Genomic DNA, 22296 nt, shown 5'->3' on the forward strand with positions numbered 1-22296 from the left:
GCATGAATTTAAAGTTCTTTGGCGCTCAGGCCCCGGCTGAGGACATCGAGCTGTGAATTGCAGTAAGCTCGGATGAGCATTCCCGATGTAGGTTAGGAATGTCATCCCCGGGGCCCGACACTGGTGGTGGAGGTCGGTGAAGGATGCGAGCCTGAAGAGTGGAGGTGGAGAAGGGATGGAGGAGGGTTGAGCGCAGCTGGAAAGCGGAAGATGCCATGGATGGAGGTCCTTATCAACTGGGCCTTGGTCGGTGATTGGACGTGACGTGGCTTGGTCCAGCGTTGATAGGTCGGCGGCGATGAGAGGTACGCGCCGATTGGATGATGCAGGTGGGGCTAAAGAGTCTTCCAGTTTGAATTTGCGCCTAGGCTTCATTACAAGCAGCAGGGGTATTTTAGTTGCTCACTGGTCATCATGTATCATAATTTTTTAGAAGTTTACAGGGCCAAACTGATTTAGATTATTAAGCTCCATTCTGATTGATTTGGTGGATCATTTTTCTGGAGGATCTTACCTCTGATAGTTACTAGACTATCTGACCAGACCATAAAAATGTTCTTAATACCAAGCAGACTTGAAATAAGGAACATCTTATTTTTTCAAAGCTTGTTCTAACAACTGCATGCAGAAATGTATTACCCTAATCCTTATTTTCTCAACCAATGACAGATGCACCACTGGTGGTAACTGAGTTGCTTTTATTGGCATTCAGGGGAAATATTAAGATAATAAAAGTGAAGCGATTACTCATGATACCAAGATAACAACTCAAAGGATGACTTGTTAAAACACATTGACCTTTGTTTTTTAGAAACACTGCCAAAGAGAAGTGCAGCAAGAAATATTTTAGGAACTTCTAAAATGAGCTGAGTTTGGCAGCAGGGAACCAGAGACGAGAGCTTGTGACTGCGTGGGAAACAGTTGAACTACATGTTTACATACACAGAATAGATAGACCACATACGACCAAATACTGAAGAAATGTCTAAATAAATAAATAAACCCTTGACATATTTTCCTTGTTATTTAACAAACAGAAATATTTTTGGTAATTTTAACTGACACAAGACAGGAGAACGTTAGTCTGATTTAACTTCAGACAGTGTGGAAAAAAGTGCATGTGTGTTTTTATGTGGTGTATGTAAACCTTTGGTTTCAACATTAAATGTTGTGTTGAAGTCAAAACTTGGATTTGGGAATGTCAGAAAGGTCAGAAATGTTTTTCGTTTTTCAAGATGATCACAAAACGATGAATATTTCATAAACTGTAGAAGATGTTGATACCAAAAAGCATAGCCGTACTTTCCTGAACGAACAGAATATGGTAAAGGTTGATTGCTTAAAATAGAGCCAAGTATGTAGAAGTAGTTAAACGGTGAAAAGTGTTTGTAGAAAAGTGGAGGAAATCAAAAGTCTTAATGCCTTCAGCATTCACAATAATAGTTTATTAGTATTTTGTTAAAGGTTTGAAGAGATAGAAGACATTGGAAGAATAGTTTTTTGTTTGTATGTTTGTTTTACTGCAGCCATGCGTTGGTTCTGTATGCAAGGCGGCCATGTTGGACTTTTAGGACCTTCTGCATTTACCACTTGGAGTCCTGACTTCAGATGACTGATCTGTTGATTTCAGTCTTAAAGGTGAAACATAAACATTTCAGCTTATAGGTGGTGATTGAAAGGGACATTCTTTTGTTATTTATATGACAAAACAAACAAAATATTTTTATGGGTATCAGAGTAAAGGGGACAGAACAGTTGGAGATAATTTATTTACCAACATACATTGAATCTTGAGGTTAATGTGTTAAGGTTGAATAAGGTATGACTAGATTCATCTTTAATAATTTTAGATGATTTTTAAAGTATATTTAGAATATGTAGATGTTTTATCCTTATTTTTTCTCGATGTTTTTGTGCTTCAGGAGATCCGAGCCAGAGAAGGGGCGTGGCTTAACCACTCCTCGTTTCACTAGAAACGCCCCTTTCTGCTCGGCTCTTCATTTTACTACGAGTGAAACGAGAACAGACGGAGAGAGTAAAGAGGTCCAACAGCTGAGCACATTCTGCACTTCTGCTTCGTTTGGTTTAGTTTTTAAAGTCCTGCCGGCCATGGAGAGGCGACGAACTTCCGTTTGGCTGAGAAAGCCCATGTTTTGGATCGTCTGTTTTCTGGTTGCTGTTGCTGAAGGTAAGCGCGTAAATCCCGCTGACATCTGACCCTTTTAATACTTTCTAAACACCCCGCGGGTGTTAGGACTTGTTGTCACATTTAAGCCCTGAGGATTTATGAATTTCTTCATTATGTTATTGTAGAAACTTAGCAGAAGTTTTAATGTGTTTAGCAGTAACTCTACCCAGATGGTGTTTTAATGCTGTGACAGCTCCAGCCTGGTGTAACTTAACCACCTCCTCTCCTCTGAAGCTTTTTTTTAAAATTTTTTTCACAAACAGCTGCGCAGCATCACAGTTTATGCTGGAGTGCTTCTGTAAAAAACTCTGAGGTGAAAACATTTTCCACATTTCTCGGGTTGCTGCTGTTGTTTTGAGACGGAACATCTGGCGCGGAGCGGCTTTAAACGGCCCTCCCTGCGGGGAACCAACAGAAACACATGCAGCACTTTGGGGCGACCTTTGTTTCTTTTCTTTTCTTTTTTTATCTCTTTTTTATATGTCTAGAAATAACGGGAAAGGAGAAAGGCATTGCGGCATGCTGGCCCTAATGAGCAGCGGCTTTCTGCATATTTGGCCTTGTGCTGGAGGAGAGAGCTGAGCAGCTGGTGCCTCAGCAGGCGCTGTTATCACTCAGGCTCCATGGATAAGTCTATTTAGATATGCAAACTCAAAGGAGTTGATTCCTTAAAACACCTTAAATATGGGTAAAATTATCTCAAAGTACCAAAGAGTTGCTAAACTCTCACACTGGGACACATTTAGGGGTCAGAAGTGAATGAGTGATGTTGACTGGGTCATCATTAACAATAATTTCATCCCTTTAAACGTCATTTCATTCCTGTAAACAAACAATTTCCCTCTGCCAGTGTGTGTTAGTTTATTTTTAAAATAGAAATAATTAAAGTGCTAAAAAATCTTTTTATTTTATTACTTTAAAAAAAACAAACATATTTCCATTTATCCATTTAGGGAGCCAATATTTCCCTACGGGACTCTTGGGTTAAATGATGGGCTCCATTGTGTTCAGGCTGCAGAATGGTTTGTTGTTAATGTTTGAAAAGTAGAATTCACATACATCCTAAACTTGCTGCTCAACTTCAATTTATTTTCTTACTACCAGTTTATGACCCAAATACTCAACTGATTATATTTAGCTTCTGTCTGGACCAGTCGACATGTGCTGATCATGTTGCCCCTTTGTCACTGTTTGGTTATTTCATACCCAACTCTCCCAACTATGAAATGGTTTCATCTACCACTGCATCGACCATGAGGGAATCCGTCCCCACCAGTAGTTCCTATCCGTTTGTTTTTCCTGCTGATTTGTCTTAGGATAAAGGATAAAATTTAGATACTGTACAAATGAATTGTGCCAATATTAATTAATATGCAGTGTCCTAATCAAATAAATGAATAAAAATAGATGGCGTTGTGTCACTATGGATCTTGGTAATTGCTGAATATGCATCTGAAGCTCCAGAAACTTGTACATCTTGTAGGATGTTGTCTGTCTGTGTAATCTTTACAGAAATTGGAAGTGGGCGTGGTGAGACTCGTGACGCATGTTGGAGTAGGCGGGCCTCGTTCAGATTTCCCACGAGTTCTGCCCTAGATTTTTTTTTTTGTGAAAAATAAAAATCTCCTGACCTTGTGGAAACCAACAGTTTCTCAAAAAAGCATTTATTTTGACATAAGGAAGGAAGTAGTTTCTGACTCGCCCGGTTGTGTTGACAAAATTGGCTAATAGACTTCTCAATAGATTGGCAAACCTCTAAAAAAAACTTTAGATACTTCTAAATCTTAGCCGCGTTAGAACTGTTAAGGATTTATGACCACAGAGACTATCTAATGATTGGGGTTCAAAACAGGAAAGTTGGAATTTGATTCAAACTTTAGAGAATCCTGCAGATATTGTTTAAAATACTGTTTTGAGTCACGAAACGTTACATTTGTGGAAAAAGTATCAAAGTATTTGTTTTTGGCACTAGAAGTTTAGATCTGATTATTTCTTTAAAATAAAGTTTCTCTGCTTGTGAAAAGTATAAATGGGAGTTCTTAGTTTGTCAGGAAATAAAATATAAAATCTCATTTTGGTCAAATATTGCTCATCATCCCATCTGGTGAGCTGCACCTTACAACACTGGTACCAAAATATCAGTAACTTTAATGTGCCTCTTTAAAAGTCATTAGTATTGTTAGGACTCCAAAACATTAGCCCAAACATGTCTACACTGGGACATCCTGGGATTCAGGCTCCCAGTCTCTTTTTCTGAGAGGCTCCATTAATACATAACAATACCGATTCGAAATGCCCTCACCCCGTTTCTGGGATCTCCTCTTTGTTTCCTTCATTTTAAGGCAATGATGAAAACAGTCGTTGCGCCTCTGCCAGTAATGGATTTCCACTCTGCAAGACCTGAGAGAAAGCCAGCTGCAATCAGAGGCTCTTTTCCTCCCAGATAAGCATTTAGCTTCTTGTTGCGCACAATGGCAGAGAAAAAAAGGAGTCGATGAAGAACATACAATGTACGGAGGTCCAAAAAGGCCACAATGTGAGAAGTAAATAGAGTAAATCATTACATGGTAACTGAAGTGTGTAAATAATTAATTTAAGTAGTCTATTAATAGTAATTGTCATTTATAAGATTTTATTAATAAAAACCACTAAAATATAAACATTTTAATCCTTTGGATCACTAATGTTGTTCTGGTTAAGATAATTGGTCTGAAGGAGACTTACTGTGCAGGTCAACCAATCAGAAGCGAGGCTCCATTTAAAGAGCCACAGTGGCTGTTTGAAATATTTCACACAAAAAAATAATTTCAGTTTATTTATTTAAATTGGTTCATTTTCAGTTTAATTTAAAGATGAGTAATATTAGTGATTATTTTTGATAATTTTTACATTTTGGTCCTTTAAAAATGATCAAACCACTGTTTCTCACAGGTTGTCTAAAATAATTGACTACATTCTGAAAAATGCTAAATAGTAAGAGGTAAAAGTTTGACCTAATAAGATTTAATTATTTTCAACTAAATTTTAATTATGACAAATATATTGAGGAAAGGATTTTGTAAATTGTGGCCTGTTTGACACTCCAAATGAACGGGACCAATTTTTTGGTCTGACTCTTATTTTGTAAGTAATTAGTTGTAAATGTTAAATTTTTAAGACATGGATGCTTTCCTAAATTATTCATAACATCTATTTATTTTTAGTTTAGTTTCAATTCAAGAATATTCATTACATAGTGGCACTTTCAGCACTCCATACATAACGAAACCACTCTAAGATTCTTTACCGCTTTGCTTCCTGTCCTGCTGCGGTTCTTGTTGTGCACACATCGATTCTGAGCTAAATGAGTGCATCTTTATTAGGGAGCAGGTTTCCGTAATCAATCTCATTGACGATAAGCCGCCTGCAGAGCGAGGGAGGAAGCTGGTGAATGATTGTGCAACAGTTGTGTGGGCATATCCTGCATGTGCTGCATTAGTAATAACAGGAGAGTGGAGGCGGGGGCACTTCTATTGTTTTGGGAGTTTTTTGCCTGCGATCATCTTTAAAGGTCTACATATTTGTCACGTTTAGCATGCAGCGATTTATGTCTTGATGTTACCACCAGTGACCTCCACGCTGCTGGGAACACTTTGTCCCCCATGTGGGTGATATTTCTCAGCAGCCCAGGGTCACGGCATTAACCACAACGTTAGAGCCTTGACTGTTCAAGAACAACATGAAAAAACTATCTTTGGTGATCCGTGGTGAGATTTCGTAGTGATAACCAAAGATACACAAAAACATGATCTAATTTCTTTAGTTTAAAGAAAAACTATAAATCCTTCTTCCTCTAAATCATAAAACACAACAATTATTACAGCTGTAATGTCTAACATTTAATCTCAATTAATTTCAATACAGTTTATTTATCATCAGTTCACAGCAAATGTCATCACAAGTCGCTGTACAGATCCAGTTTATAAAATATAGTTTAATTAATCTATATAAATTCCAATTAGGGTGTAGTTGTTCTGTATTGCACTTAAATTCAAATCATAATTCCACCTGATAAAAGTTATCTATTTAGAGTCACTGACTTTGTGGCAGTCTCTCCTCCTCAGGAAGCATGTGGCGCCAGTAGAGCGTAACAACACTTTTTTAGCAAGTAGAAAACCACAGATTCATGTCTTTTTGTTTTGACACACAGAATAAACAAACAACAAAAAACATCACAAGTAATGTTAGTGTAGATTTGATTTTTCATTTTAGATTTCTGCCATCACCTTTAAAAGCTGCTGATTTTAGTTACTGAGGTGTTGCTGCTCGTCAGAATAAAGCCAGCTGATTGGTTGCATTTCTGCAGTTGTGGTATCATTATTATCCATATTTTGCAGGACTGGAAATCTTTGTACTGCACTAGGACTGTTTTTTTTTGTACAAGTGGAACAGCTCCAAGGGAAGTGATTGGTGGTTTTGGATTGGCTGCTTTGCAGATGCCAACCAACAGAATGTCAAGTAGATTAATGGCAAGTTATTTCAGCTTCCTTTTTAATATTTTAGACAAAATCTGTAAATACGTACATTTCCCAAGAAATAATTTGGAGCTATATTAAAAAGAAAAATCTATAAACAGATGAATCTTCAAATACTGAACCACAAATAGACACGAGTCTAATGTATGGTTTGAGGGAAAGCACCCAAAAATCACCTAATCACTGATGAAAAGATGTCCTGGTTTTCAGATTGCTTTACTGAAAATGGAAAATAAGTAACCTTAGGCAGATGTCGAGCTTTTCTGAACATGATGACCTGCTGACAGTTAACCACTTCCTACTGTGACTAAGATTCAAACACTTTCTGTTGCTGATCCCCTTTTTACTGTCATACCAGAAGTTTCTACCAGAACTCCTTCTGCTCTTTGTTCACGGAGCGGACATTCCTTCTGGTTTTTCCGACATCCTATGATGGGAAAGATCTGGGAATTAGTGCAGTATGGTTGCGTTGGAGTAATTTGGAACATTTTGGAGAGATGAATATCCTTAGATGAGTCAGATATCAAACGCTTCAACTTTGAGAGTGAGAAAGCTGTCAGTGGCAACAGGTGTCAGCCAAACAAAGATGGCCTGTTCCTGGGACCCCCAGGGGATCACAGGAGCAGAAATCTAGATATGAGAGAGAGCCAACAACAAATCTGTCAGAAACATTCTCCCTGCAGATATCAATTAGCTTGCTGTGTGTTTATAAGTTGTGGTGGATCAGAACAGTTCTGAGGTTGGTACAGGTAAACTACACTCACTTGGCATCTTCACAGCCTCCCTCCAAACACCTCCCCACAAAAGCCCCGTCTTGTTGGAGTGATATCGCTGAAACACAATCTGTGTGAACCTGTGACCCTCTAATCTGAACCCATTTCAACCAGAAACTCAACCCTTATGTAAATCAGGCGAGAAAAGGCAGCCGGGTTTGTGAGGAAGGCGGGGTGGGTGTGAAACAGAAGAGACGCCCCATTGTCCCGCAGAGCAGACAGGAACAGCCAGAGGATACCAGTTTCACCTTAATCACCCTCCACGCTCTTCCTATTGCTTCTCCTTGCACACAATAGCGATTGTAGAATTCAGCTGCCTGACAGGAAAATACTGCGAGGCACACACAGGATGCACACTTGGCGTGTATACACACATTCACGGATAGTCAAAGAGCAAAGGTTGCAGCATATTAAGCTACTGTACTTCCTTTCCAGCTGATTGTTAGCGAAACATTTTAAACTGCGTTTAAACAAGCTGCTGTGCATCCTGATTTAAGCCCAAACCCCAGAATGCTTTCCTTGCTTGGAGCATGTGTGCATTCTCTGAAACTTAAACGCACCATGTTCATGACCAAAGTCTAGTTAAATCCCAGGAAGTTGCTGAAACAGCTGTCTTGCCAAGCAAACTTTCAGATATGTTGCAATACGTCCCAAGTATGCAGATTTTGGAAACACTTTAAATAAACAGTAAAAGAAGCATCATTCTAACTAACATGTATGTTTATGTGATTAAAACAAAGTGGTGCACAATTATACACTCTTTTAAACATTTTCTACAAATGTGCAACAGACTGCTGACCTGTCCAGGGTGTACATAAGCACCAGCACCACTACCGACCCCACTAGGGACAAGGGCATACAGAAAATGGATGGATGGATTGTCTACAAATTGAAATCAAGAATTTACATCTTTCCTTTCATCTGATGCCTCTGAGTAATAAGTTCATCCAGTTGCCTTCAGAAGTCCCATAGGTAGTAAGTCCAGCTTTGTTTGTTGGAGGATATTGGAGAACAAACAGCAGGAAAGGGAATCTGTGGACCAGATGCAGATTTTATGTAAAAGTGGTGAGAAGAAAGCCATAAGAAATCCTGTTTAAAGTTTGAAAGGAGCATGTTGGGGATAGCAAAAATGTGGAAGAATGTGTTCAGGTCTTCTAACAACCATCAACTCATTGAAGCATGGTGGTGGCAGCAGCATTCTATGGGGTTGCTTTTCTTTGTGATGGACAGAGAATCTGGTCAGAGTTGGAGGGAAGGGATGGAGTTAAACAGGACGACCCTGGAAGAAAACCTGTCTGTAAAAGACTTCTGACTGGAGCGGTCAGCAGATTCTAGCAGAGGTACAATGAAAGGCAATTTGTGTTAGAGTGGCCCAGTCAAAGTCCAGACCTAAATCCAATTGAGAATCTGTTTCAAGACTTGAAACTGTATGCTCTTCATCCAAACTTACTCAGCTTGATGTAGCTGAGTAAGATCAGCGTGTTAAAATTAAAAATGTGGAAGAGTGCATGTGCATGCCACACTTTTCAGATTTTTATGTGTGAAAGTTTAGAAAAGTCTCTGATGGAGTGAGCTAATTCATAATGGATGGTGCAGGTAAGACTGCAGTAACTGTAAAAAATTGAGATTTTAGCTGTGAGGAGAAGACAGGGGGACGTTTTCAGGAGCCGAAGAAACTCAGGAAGGAAGTCCACTCCTCAAACTCACCACCGGCCGCTCTCCTCCCTCCACATCTACATATTCAGACACTTACTGTAACTTGTGACTTAAACTATTACTATTCCTCATACTTCTCTATTGATGCTGCTCGCCCCCTCACTTTTTTGTAGTTGGCTCGTACACACTTCCACATACTCTTCCTGTCCTTGCAGCACATAGCAGTTTTGAATGCTGCACCGACTCTGTAGTCTGCTGCAGACAGGCAGGTTTGCTCTGTTGGTTCTTTACATTGGCTGTGCTGGAGTCATTTATTTCACTGAGATATTCGAGAAGTTCTAGAGTGGTCAAGTGTCTGCGCAGGTGTCAGACTGCAGCTTCGGTCAGACGTTTATTTTGTTTCAGCAAAAATAAAGTCATGTTCATGAAAACACACAACCTCTAATGCATTTTACTGCAAGTACGTATAAAGAAGTTAAAACAGGATGTGGTTAAAAACAGAACTCATGAGTGAGACAGGTACAATATGTAAGAGGGGCTCACAGCTGTCATGCACTTCCTGATGTTTGAAAATACAAATATGTGCAGATAAACTGCTATTGCATCACAACACCACAACAACCCAACATGTTTATTAGCACTATATGGTAACATCATTCCACTGTGTTATTTTCATTGGTATCACATACTAAATAAGAAACTTTGGCTCCAGAGGAGCTCAGTGTTTGTTTCAGTCAGCAGACGTTGCACCATTTCTAGCTGCGGCTTGAAGCCACAAAATGGAGAAAACAAACCGTGTTGACCCAAAGGCAGGAAAAAACGCAAAAGCAGCAGAATCTGGTCATGAAATGCCGAGTTTTGACTCTGGATCGCTGCACAGTAAAATATTCTGGGTTATTTTCAAAACCCATTTGCTGTGTAGAAGATGTTGGGTTTTAGGTTGGGTTGGTTTGACCAAATATTGGGTCAAAAATCATAACTCAAGAGTTGGGTCAGAAATTTACTCTGCAGATTGAATAATTCTGTTGGGTCAGTGGTTGGGTATATTCAGATTGTTTTTACATGGTGACATTTAAAATAATTTATTTTTTATCCAGATATAGTGGTATAATAACCCTTGTGTTGGGTTATGAGTTGTAACCCAACCTTTGGTTGCCATAACCCAGCGTTGGGTCGGTCCATATTTGACCCAGCACTGGGTTACAAGTTGGGTTGTTTTTACCCAGCAGTTTTTGCAGCATGCTAAGATTACTAGTTACTACAGAGGTTTGTTTGTGGTGTTATGTCTGTGACATGTTGTGGTATCAGGCATGAATTCCATCTTCTAAATAAAGATGTGATTCACTAAATAAATAGAGTTTTACTTCTTCATTTTTTAGCAGAACCTGATCTGTCAAATCCAGACAGTTGAGACAAGAAGAAACATTTGAGTGTTTAGTCCTGTTTCAAAACAAATCCAGATATTTAGCAGCATCTATATTACAAACTATGAAGAGATTAATAATTCATTAGCTTGTCCAATTATTTCATATTCCAACAGTTTTCAGTAGGGGTTTAAAATCAAGTGATGACATAGTAACTCTAATTTTTAACACCTGCAAACCCAAAAATAGATTCTCGTTTTTTGCTACCACTGCTGTTTGGATTGATGAAAGCATCAGTGAATGCTGTTTATGTTACAAAAGGTGGCAGCTCTTGTATTTTTGTCTATAACTTTCAATCGGTTTCCTACAGAGAACCAAAATGCTGCAGCACATATGATTAAATGTGGTTGAGGCTTCTTCAAAGCTAGCTTGTTGGCTAGCTGGAGAATGTTTTGTTAGCTGAGAGGATTATTCAAAAACTACTTCCTTTCTTATTTCAAAATGAGATTTTTACGCTTCCATGATGTGAAAAGGATTCTTTCCCCTTACATATTTCATGCTTTTGGTTTTGGTCCTACTTAATTATTTCAGATCAACAAATTTTGTCACAAGACAAAAATAATCTAAAAGCTAATTTAATTTTAAATGATCATGTAACTTAAAATGTAACATTTATGTTTGGAATTATTAAATCATGAACAAATTGTGATGCATTTATACCAGCAACACGCAAGCCTGGTAAGGGCTGAAACTGCAGTCAAGAAACCACTTAAGTGGATTCTTGACTGCAGAATCCAGTCAAGCAGCATTTCTTGCTGCTTGGCCTCAAGCAGCAAGAAATGTTTCTCCTAAAAGAAAATCAAGAACTGATGGGAGGATACAGCTATTAGTCAGTCAGGGTCCACATTTGCCAAAAAAACTTTGAATCATAACAAACTTTTGGAAAAACATTCTGTTGACTGAAGAGAAACATGTAGATGGTGTCTAAAGTTCACACACACTTTTGGATTCATGGGTCATTTAGTTTCTTACATCCAGCCAAAATGATTTGATTTCCTTTTCCCCAACATGTTGAAACTGCTTTCACATTTCTCTGATATGTAAATTCATTATGGCATAAGATCTTGTTACAATTGTACCTGTTGAGGTGTATTTTTATGTTCTTTCTGGCTCTTTCAGTTTTGGGATCTCAAGTTTCTCAGACTCCTGATGGTTATCTTAATCCTTTTTTCCACTGAAAGATTTTATCCTGTTCAACCGGCAATAAACCAGCAAAAAGCATCCCACCAATAACAGCAGAAGTGAGGTGGTACTGTAGCAAAATGCTCCCAGGATAGAAACCCTGATCTCTGCTTTTCAGAATTACTTTGGAAGTTTTAATCCTGAAGATTTTTATTTGGTTCTGTGCAACTTCCTAATGTAAATTCCCTAAATATTTATTCTGAAAAATCTAGTTCTTGCAGGGATAAAATACCCTCAACAAAATGTGACTTTTTGTTTTTCCTGCAGGGTTATTCTTCATCATCTTTAATCTATAAATATTGGGGAGTTTTTTTCCCCTTCCTCTCAGGTTTTTTTTGTTTTCCACTGCACACAAACACCTTCTTTCTTTCACAATCATTTTCCAATTTTAGTCTTCAGCCCAAATACATAGAGTGCCTTGAAAAAGTAATTCTAACACCTCAACTCTTTCACATTTGTTCATGCTAAAAATGCAACAATCGATGAATTCTATTAGGATTTTTGGTGATAGACCTAAAAGTACTTCATAGTTGTTTGCAGTTTGCAACAAGCCGTATAAGTGACAAACATATGGAAATACTTTGGTCAGATGAGATTACAGGCAAAGTCAGCAGAAACTGAACTCATTATGTTGGTGAAACATGATGTTTTTCAGCATCGACAGGGAAGTTGGTTTGTATGGAGCTCTGCATCCAATCTGACTGAGTTTTATGTGTTTTGCAAATAAAAGTCTCACAATGTTTAAAGCTGCATAGAACACCACCAAAGAAACTTCAAGCTGTAAAAACAATGTTTTAGTTTTCTTAGAAATTACAACTATCTCCTACTTTGAGCATTTCTGGTATGCAAAATTTTAATAAAATACATTTGACAGAATGTAAAAAAACGCCGTATAAAGTCAGTTTATCCTTCCTTTTCTGTTCTGTGTCTCAGTTTTCACCTAAACAGAGACACAGTACAGCTGCGCTGTAAACATTCATACCTGAAGTTAGGACGGTCAGTTAACTAAGACATTGTTTGGATGTTGGGGGAGAACCAGAACAGCCAGAATAACCCACACAAAACATGCAGGGTCCATACTACTCATATTGGATCAAAGCAACAGTGACAACTCTCCCACAACCGGCTTTGAAATAAATCCATCTTTTTAAAATTATGTTCAATTTAACCTTTATTTTACCAGAAAGTACAATTAAGACTCATCTGTTTTTGTCTTCTCTCTCCAGCGAAAGTGGCACCAAGCCACTCCAGCTCCCCATTGACCGTGTCCTCTGCCCACCGGTACTACACCTGTCCAGAGGGGGTGACTGCCAAGCTAGTGTGCAACCAGAAAAATGCCAACTTACATCCCGATCACCACGTAAGGGATCTCTGGCTCTTCACGCCCCACACCGACCTGCACTGTAAAAAAGGGGAAACTCCACGCAATGTCAGCCATAAACCCCGCAACTCGAATCTAGGAGTGGAGATGAACTATACGAATGAAAACATGTGGGTGATTCTCAGGAATGTGACCCACGCCGACCAGGGCCGCTACTGCTGCATAGCCCTGGACGTTAAGATCGATCACAAGCAACAAACAGCCCAGCAGAGTACCCACAGCCACATTATTCTTCAAGTTACACCAAGTAAGCAGAGCAAGCAGGCTGGACATACAATTTAAAATTACTGAGGATCTTACAAGTTTTATCTCATCCCGGCTCCAGATTTTTTATCTGCTTATAGTCTAATGAACTGTTTGATGTATAGTAAAGTAAAGCACTCATTCTTGTGAATATTTTATTTTTTTAGAGAGAGACGGGGTGACCAGCTGCACGTTCTGGGATCCCACACCTCCACCAGGTATGAAACTAACTCAGGCCTTTAAAAGCAGAATATGACTGCAAAGTTATTCTGTTTTAAATTCTTTCTTTTCCTTCAGCAGCCTCGGTGCCTGTGGCTTTAGCCTTAGCTGCTTGCATTCTGGCTCTGCTGTCGCTGCCTCTTATTCTGGTCCTGGTCTACAAACAGCGAGAGAATTCACGGTCAAACAGACGTACGTACTGCACTGCAATGCACTGCTGTGAAAAATTACTTGCCTTCTTACAGAATTCTTGTCTTTGCTTTCTGGCACCCTTGTTTCAGGGACATATTATATATTATTAAGGAAAAACATTGTGAAAAACTAGGCTTTACTCCTGGAGGGAACAAAAACCATGAAGCTTCTGGAATGTCTTCTACATCCCTGTGGAGGAAAAGTTTTAATTTAGACACATTGGAAGGTTTATGTTCATAAACAGATTTTTTTAGGGTTATGCCAGAGCATAACATGTTATTTTAAATCTTTAAGCCCACTTCATGTTGTCAGACAGATTCTATTTATGTGATTTCATAATTCTCCTGTCTGAGAGTAATATGGTGGCATATTGGTGGAGCCACAGGCTGGCTCCACCAACCAGCCTGTGGTTGGTGGAGCTGAAATCACCATTAAATCATCAATAGAAAAGGTGGGGAGTTGTACTTCCACATTGGGTCAGGTTGGTTTGGATTGCTTCTCTTTCACCTAATAAATAAAAAATCTGATTTTTAACATTTAACTGTGCCAAAATCTTCAAATCATAAGACTTCTGTAAGTTGGTCAGCAAATATTCACAGCAGAACACAAACTCAGAAAACGTCTATATGTTTTAAAGCCGGGTTTCCCAAAGTGCTCGGTGTGACACGTTCCTGTGGCTGTGGTGGATTAACTCTAGTTCACACAGTAGGAAGCGCATTCACTCTGCTGTGCTTCAGGTCAGTCACAAAGGCTCATTTCCTGTTTCCTCTCTCCCAGGTGGACAGGAGCTGGTGCGGATGGACAGGTACGTTTTCCCACAGCGTATCGAAACAAAGTCGCTCCTCAGAACGGGCGCTCGCCGTTTCATTCCTTTGGGATTTTTGTGGCCAATCTTTTGGGGTTTCGTACAGTGTGTGTTCATTTTTGTACTTTAACAACTGATGAAGTATTTTTCTGTGATTACGGTAATCATTGTTTACCACAAGGAAATATGGTGACGTGACTCCAGTAAATATCATGCACCAGTGGGAGCTCTCTTAAGGGTTATTTTGGTTCAGTATCTAAGAGTCAAACGGTAATCAGAACAACAATCAAAGGAAATGGGGGTTAATATAAATTCTTTAGAAGGCAATGTATGACTAAATTAAAGCTTAAGTTATATTTCAGTAGCTGTAAGATAATGTATCTGCTACACTGATAAAAATACTTGAGTACAATGGAAGATAATCTGAAATACAAAGTTTGGGTCCATGGAGGAGCAAAATGGAGAAGAGTGGGAACTAATTGGTGAAGAGTGGGAATAATTTGGAGTCTCACATAACAGTGGTAGGATTATAAAAGCATGTACATGAAAACACCACAATGTTGTCATGACAACAGGTATTGCAAAACTGGTCATTTTAACCGAGTGATCCTGTTTGACCAGAATAATGAAGTTCTTTTAAGATTATTTTACAGAAATTACATTTATGTGTGGATTGTTTGGGGCATTGTTTTGTCATTTACTATTCACTAATTTATTTACTACAAAGAGACAAACATTAGGCGTCTGTCCTGAGGAACAGATGAGTTTTGAAACAGAGCTGTGAGTCACGCTGTGGTTTCCTAACAAACTTCTCCTTCTTGTGTGTTTAGTGAAGCTCAGGGCCACGAGAATCCAGTGTTTCTGATCGGATCCCCGCAGGTAAAGACCCGGACTGTTTCTCAGATCATGACCCGTCAGCCCTCTGAGACCAGTCGCCACTTATTGTCGGACCCGGGAACGCCCCTCTCTCCTCCCGCACATGGCGACGTTTTCTTCCCATCCGAAGGTAGGAACAGAAGGAATCTGTGCCTTCATATTGTGACTGCAGTTGAAAAGAAAAAAACAAGTCTGTTTGGAGATAAAAGAAAATGTAACAGACTTTTGGAGTAATAGTTGAATCATTTCTTGATTCTGCATCCAGTGGAACTCCATCAGCATCCCATGTCTTGCCTTAGTGACTTTGTCCAGCTGAAGTTTTACAATCTACTAGATTGTGAGGAAATTTGTGGCCCAACAGTCCAGCTTTGATTAATCCAACCACAATACAAGTTCTGATTTTTTGACCCTCCTCCTTCGTCCAACATATGGCAGTGTATTACAGGCTCTCAGCACGTTGGCAGCCTCCCTGACCCTGATTCATGTCAGACAAACCGTTAGTTCTATAATGCAGTAGATATCTTGTGCCCTTCTCCTGACTGATACTTTTGGAAAGTAAATTATTTGGAAACTGAATGAAAAACAAGTTTTTAAATACCTAAATTATGAAAAGGAGTAAATGTGAGGAAACTCCTGCTGAACCTTATTTCAGGTTAAACAGGTTCATTTGTACCTGGAGCCAGGTGTGAACTGAACAAGACTGAAATGGATCAATAGGAGCTTCAGAAAGGTATTAGTTTAGGGTTTGTACATTTATGCATGAATCCTCCCAAACAGATTTTTTTGTTTTTCAGGTGTGTACAGGATATATGATGCATTAAAGGAAAGAAAGATTGTCTCGTTTTATTTATATTACAAAATACAATCATTTTCAAATTATTGGTGTTCTTATTGCAAATATTATAATTGTACCCACATATGACATCCTCCAAATGTATTTTGTCAATTTTTGCTCATTAATCCTTAATAAATATTGTAAAAGGGTTTTAAGAGGAGAAAAATCGAGCAGCACTTTCTGAAAGTCTTTAAGTTCCTTGCAGAAAAGTGTAAGCTTGCAATGTAAAGCGTAGATCCTGTTTCGGGTTGATTTAAATTCTAGGTTTTCTAGGTCAAGACTCTGGCTGAGTCATAAATGACTTTCAAAGTTAACCAGCAGACTACCCCGGAGGATTTAATCTCATCTTTCAGCTCATCTGCCAGACCTGACACAGTTTACCTTCAGCTCTAAATCAACCTTTGAGTCTTTAACCGAATCCTCTCTACTGAATCCTCGCTGTCATGCTGGGTTTTATTGAGAAAAAAGAAAAATGACAAAAGATTGCTTTAATGATTACATATTCTTTTAGGCTAAATTCTCTTTTGAAAAGTCAGACAAACTTAGCATTTTCTTTAAAGAAAACTCCCCACTGTCTTCCCACTAAACTGCAGAGTTCTGCTGGTTCTTGTCTTTCTGTTGGACCTTCAGATTTTTTACTTTGGCCAAACTGAGGCGACTCAAGAACCACAGATCCAATCAGGCTCCATCAGTTCAGTTCTCACTGTCATAAATGATTGGAAAACTAAATAAGAGAACATTATCATTTAGTTCATCTTTTAAAAAACAACATTTTGTTCTACATGATGCAGTGAGGAACTAATTTGTACGTGTAAAAGTTTTCAGATTCACTTCTTCCTCAAGCTACTAACAACGGTGCTTGCAGCATCGTGTGAAGGTATTGCACAAGGTAATGAGTCAGAAAGTTTACATTTCAAAATCTACAGTCTGATGCAATCCAGTACGACTATGACTCCATCAATATCAGCTGAAATATCCTGTCTTGCAAAAACAAAAATTCACGTTCACACGTTAAACATCCTGGCAGATGCTGATAAAGCTGACAGGTTTAACTTGTCTGTCACATCCACCTCTAGGAGAGCTTCTTCCCATCAGATGTCATTTTCTGTCTACTCAGTTTTCAGCCCAACATCCTCTTCTGTTGCTTTTCCCTGACCGAACATAAAACATCAAACCTTAGGAACGTGGAAGAGTTTCCATTCCAGCTGTGTTTTTTTAAATCTACGGGCACCTGGCAGACATTCCTGGCATTCCCAGGTGGATTATTGAACTTCCTTGAAGACATATCTCAGCAGATGAAAGATTTGCTCTAAAGCTGTTCCACAGCAATTCAAAAAGAATGCCAGGCAGTGCAGAGGTCTGTGACCCACATTGTTGCTCTCTGCAGTACGTTCTAGCAGGCTCTGCATTACGTTAACTGATTTGTAACTCCTGATTTAATATCAATGTTCCTATTTAAAATGACAAATAACTACAGACTACAAAACACCTCTGACCGTGTTCTGTGGTTTCTGGTACAGAGATGTTAGCAGCAGATCATCAAAGTCATGGGAAGTTTGATCAGCACATCCCATAGATTCTCATTTGGATATTGTAACGAGTGAGTTTTGTGAGGTAAAACTGAGTAAATTCAGTTTGCTTATGCAGATCCTGAAGTTTTGGCCTGAGCTAAAATTTCTCTTTCATGTAGCAGAACTACACAACACTACATTTCCTGTTGCTTTCTACTGCAACAGGGAAGGTTAAAATATTTTTAATATCTTGAAAAATGAAGTATTCTGAATCATGAAGGATTTCCGCTGACATATCTCTTCCAGATGTTTTGTAGAACTACGTACACTGAGGTTTGGTGCTGTGAAGAATCTTCAGCTTTCGTCTTCATCATTTTGGTCCTTCTGACTTTCAGCTTTGCAGAGTTTAACATGAACTTCCCTGTTATCTCAATGTTGCAACTCTGGGTTCGACTCTTGGTTCTGCTTTTTTCTCTCTTTTTTACAGTTTCCAGCAAAACACCAGTCATTCTGTGAATGTTATCAGTCTGTGTCTGCCCACGTTTGAATCGATGTGGTGAAAAAAAACGTGAAAAACACAAATGTTGTCATTCGCTTTTTGGAGAGTTCTGTCATATTTGTGCAGGAAGTGCAGTGCTGAATCTGCAGACGCCTTCATATGTTATTTCACATCTGTCAGCAGAATGTCTCAAAGTGATTGGTTTTTTTGTGGACACCACTGATTTCTATGTCCTCACTTGTTTTTTTCACTTGTTTTCCTTTTCAGACGTCATCCCTGAGAATCCAGACCTGGTGCAGATTTAAAGCCCGTTCTTCACCTAAACTGTTGCCCTGGAAAGATTCCTGCAGCTCTTCTGTTCTTCCATTCATTTTAATACCAATACTATCCTCATGAGCTCTCTCACAATAACTGCATAAACACGTATTGCTCCTGTCTGGATTTGTCATCTGTTCATTGTCTGGACTGCAGGAGGGAGGAGCGCTGCGTTTCTGACCCACATACCATTTCCACCTGCAACAACATCTGCAGGCCAACAGGTTGCATCTGATCACAGACCTGGCTCTGCTGGTGTCTTTTATTAACCTTGTGAGAAGTGTTGAAAGTGGGAGTCTTGCTATAAGCAGGCGGATAGTGATCTACTCAGCTTTTACAGAAAATCATTTAAGCAGCAAGTTCTTGTGAGCTCAAATCCCCACAGAGTTCAAATCGCCTGAACTCTGCTGTCTGTCATGTGAACTTTCTAGGTGGTCAAATTTATACCGTCAAACCTCCTATTGTGAATGCAGCAGTTTTCTTTTGCTGGTCATTAGAGAACTGTCAGATAAACAGTTTCATAAAATCACCTGTCATTATAGAGTTCATGTTCAGGAATCAAACCAACAGACTCTGAAGCCCCTTTCAAAACTCTTAAAGCAGAACTTTTGGCCATCTATCTGTTTTCTGAAAGGACCAAAGCAGCAAGAAGGGTTAAAGTCAACCCACCGCTGTTATACTTCTCAGCTTCCAAACAAGGAATCAACAGGACTTATGTAAGGGTTAACTGTGACATCGTCTGGCTGGGTTTTTCTGTAAGGACTGGAGAGGTAAAAGGGGTTTGATGTTAGTCAAACTACAACTCTGAGTTGCCAAGCGAGGTAACAATGGCACTGAAAAGTTGACAAGATTAACAGGATGTAGCCATCAACTCTTTCATGAAACAGTTCAAAGCCAGAACTTGTGGCTCCAAGGTGGTAAAGGTGGCAGGAATAATTCTACCGTTTTCTGCCAAGCACAGCAGAAATACTCGCCGTACCAAAGGGTTCGAGCTTTATGGCTCTACAGCGTTATGTAGCTACAGTCTTATTTTACAGACAGACAGACTCAGATGCTCATTTGTCATGTTTGTGTTTGCTAACAGAACCACCAATCAAAGTTGCGACTATACCTCAACAGTCGACTTGTGTGAGGTTTATTGTCTTTGTGGGGTATGATGTAGAGCTTGTAAACATCAGTCTGTGCCACCAGATGAACACAAGATTTAACATAAAACCAAACCAAGCACTTAATTCAGACTGGGACAGGCACCCAGTGGGGGCGTGACGGAGCCACTGGTGCTCAGTGGGCAGATGAGTCTGGTGCAGGTTGTTCAGGGCAGAACACATTGGTGTAAGACAAAAACTGTGCTCGTATTATTTTCTATTGAATTTCCAATAGAAAGGCACCGATGTGCATCAGAGGCACCAGTTGGTCCCATGGCACTCCCCAATATCCATTCCCCAGCAAGTAGAAACTTATGGCAATAAGTTCTACTGAGAGGTTGTTTTATGATAGAACTGTTTTGTGAAAGAGGTTTTAGGTGTGAATAGACCAAATATTCTCCAAAACGTGGCATTACATTTCTTTTTGTATGATTTCTTCTCTGCATTTCTTTCTGCCTTTGTGCTACCTCAGACAGACCTGAGTACCGCTTCTGTTTCTCTGAATACTTTCCTTCCGTCCTGTACTTTACAACTGCATTATAGCCTTAAACACACTTGCATAATTAAAAATATATTTCATTTTTAGAGGAAGATTTAATTGTTGTCTCTGTGTATAATTATGGAGGAAAAAATCATTTATTTTTCTTGAATGTAGCCTCACAGATACTACCGCAACAAACAAAAGAAAAATCTTCCAGGAGTTTAACTCACTGCCACTTCCTCTGGATTTCACTGTGTTTATGTCTATCAGGGTAAAGGTTCAATCCTACTTTTTTATGTGTGCAATGAGGTCTGATAAGCCAAAACTGTTAAATACTTTGAGCAAAAGGTTTGAAATGTCAGTCGTAGCAACACTGAGATGTTGCTGCATCACTTTGCCCACGTGACTTTAACCCACTTTTAGTGTTATTTTTAATCTGGGGTAACATGCATACAGTGGATGCCAAGCGGAAATCATCTGAAGAAGAAAATGTTTAGCAGGTTTATAGGACAGAGTAACATTTTGTTTTGTTTAGACGTGAGCCTGCTTACGAGTTTGTGGCTGTATATTTGAGTGTAAAGAAGGGATTAAAGTTTTAAGAATTGATTTCTGGTTTCGCTGAAAAATAATTTTTGTACGCTTGATGACTTTTATATTGTACCTGTGTGTTTTTATACTGTAAAAAGCTTGCATGACGGGATATTTCTTGCTTTTAAACAGCCCTGTTGGTATTCTGTACAATAAAAACGAAATTCTCGAAGCATTGTGTGCCGTCTGTGAAGTCCTTGTTCCTCTCAAATGACAGATCTACAAAACCATTTCTCTACAAGGACATGCTGCTGTCCAGGGAATCGTAGCAGATAAAACAAGGCTGTTCCACTTGTGTGCCTCTGAGATGCTGTTCACCAGAGAGGGGCAGGCACCGAGGACAGAAACCGATGAAAACAATGTTTTTATAAGAGGAGCCAGAGCTAGAAGGTCTTCTCTGCACATTAACAGGAACCTTATTTATCTCACGATTTGGGCCACCCACGTCCTGAAGGGTATAGCAGCAACGTCTCTTATCTTAACAGACGCATCAAAAAAGCTTTTTAAAGAGAAAAGGCAATGTTCACTGTTGTCTTTTAGGAACTATGTCTTGTGGTTTTCCTGTTGACAAAACAACGAGCTTCCTGAGTCTAAGCTGCCAGCTTGAACTGCCTTTAATTTTCTGGGGTATCTGTGTTCATATGTGTACTATTTGCTTTATCTTACATAGAGTGTGATGAGTACCGAGTCTTCCATTGAGTAAACGTAGAAATTAAGTTTTGTAGTAATATACTGTATATGAAGTAAAGAAATGTTGGCAGGAAATTAAGGGATTAAAAATGATAACTTGGTAATAATTTTGTGATGGAGGAAGAGGAAGTTCTGAACTGTTTTGGATGGAACATATCTGAACAATTGCAGGTCAAAGGTTAAGATCTTTATCAGGAGAGCAAAGAGTAAAAATAAAAATAATGTGATGTGTAAACGGCCAAGCAACAAATTTTCTCTTGATTAGATATGAACAATTGGACAGAAAATCAAATAAAACTTTTCTGTTAAAGCAGAAAATCACTTTCTAAGGTCAAAGGACATCAAGAAGACAGATGTTCATTGGTACTGATTGTCAAACATCACTTAAAACACAGAGTTGTCCTGTAACTAAAGACTAAATTAAAATTTCCTGTTTGAAATCAGTGAGACATGGAGTTTGTTTTATGCTTCAGATTCATCTTGAACATGGCATCATGTTATCAGATTCATGATCATTCATTTAATGAAAAAATGAAAAATATATGTTAATAAACAAACAACTATGAAATATTATCAGACACTAGTTTGGCAAAATTTCATTTTTGGTTTCTGCTGATCAAAAGGAGGCAACATTTAAAACTGCATCAATTGAAAAACATGAAATATGATGGAAATGTACATATGTTCATTTGTTGCATTTAAAAATTGTATTTTATGTCAACTGAAAATACAAAATCTATATAACTGCTCTCTTTTTGGTTGTATCATTCAGTCTCATG

The 22296-nt window shown here is 38.9% G+C and overlaps 2 protein-coding genes across 5 annotated transcripts in view; one reads left to right on the forward strand and one right to left on the reverse strand.

Annotated features, from left to right (window-relative positions):
* cdh23 (cadherin-related 23) overlaps positions 1–22296 on the reverse strand; it is a 191406-nt gene that overhangs the window by 22684 nt on the left and 146426 nt on the right. The window lies entirely within an intron of this gene.
* On the forward strand, positions 1994–21002 carry vsir (V-set immunoregulatory receptor). Of its 2 annotated transcripts, none has more exons than XM_028005961.1 (7): positions 1994–2188; positions 12964–13365; positions 13529–13579; positions 13659–13772; positions 14550–14577; positions 15408–15583; positions 18566–21002. In XM_028005961.1, exons 1-7 carry the CDS (start codon positions 2110–2112, stop codon positions 18601–18603), a joined length of 888 nt encoding a protein of 295 aa, XP_027861762.1. In that variant the 5' UTR covers positions 1994–2109; the 3' UTR covers positions 18604–21002. The 2 variants fall into 2 exon arrangements, with proteins under 2 accessions (XP_027861762.1, XP_027861763.1); XM_028005962.1 differs by having other exon boundaries at positions 13662–13772.

This window comes from Xiphophorus couchianus, chromosome 22 (genome assembly GCF_001444195.1).
Source record: "Xiphophorus couchianus chromosome 22, X_couchianus-1.0, whole genome shotgun sequence".
Classification (NCBI taxonomy): domain Eukaryota; kingdom Metazoa; phylum Chordata; class Actinopteri; order Cyprinodontiformes; family Poeciliidae; genus Xiphophorus; species Xiphophorus couchianus.

Coding starts and splice junctions, on each gene's coding strand:
- vsir (XM_028005961.1), top strand. CDS start 2,110: ATGGAGAGGCGACGAACTTCCGTTTGGCTGAGAAAGCCCATGTTTTGG. Junction 13,580..13,658: donor GGATCCCACACCTCCACCAG/GTATGAAACTAA, acceptor CTTTTCCTTCAG/CAGCCTCGGTGCCTGTGGCT. Junction 15,584..18,565: donor CGTTTTCTTCCCATCCGAAG/GTAGGAACAGAA, acceptor TTTCCTTTTCAG/ACGTCATCCCTGAGAATCCA.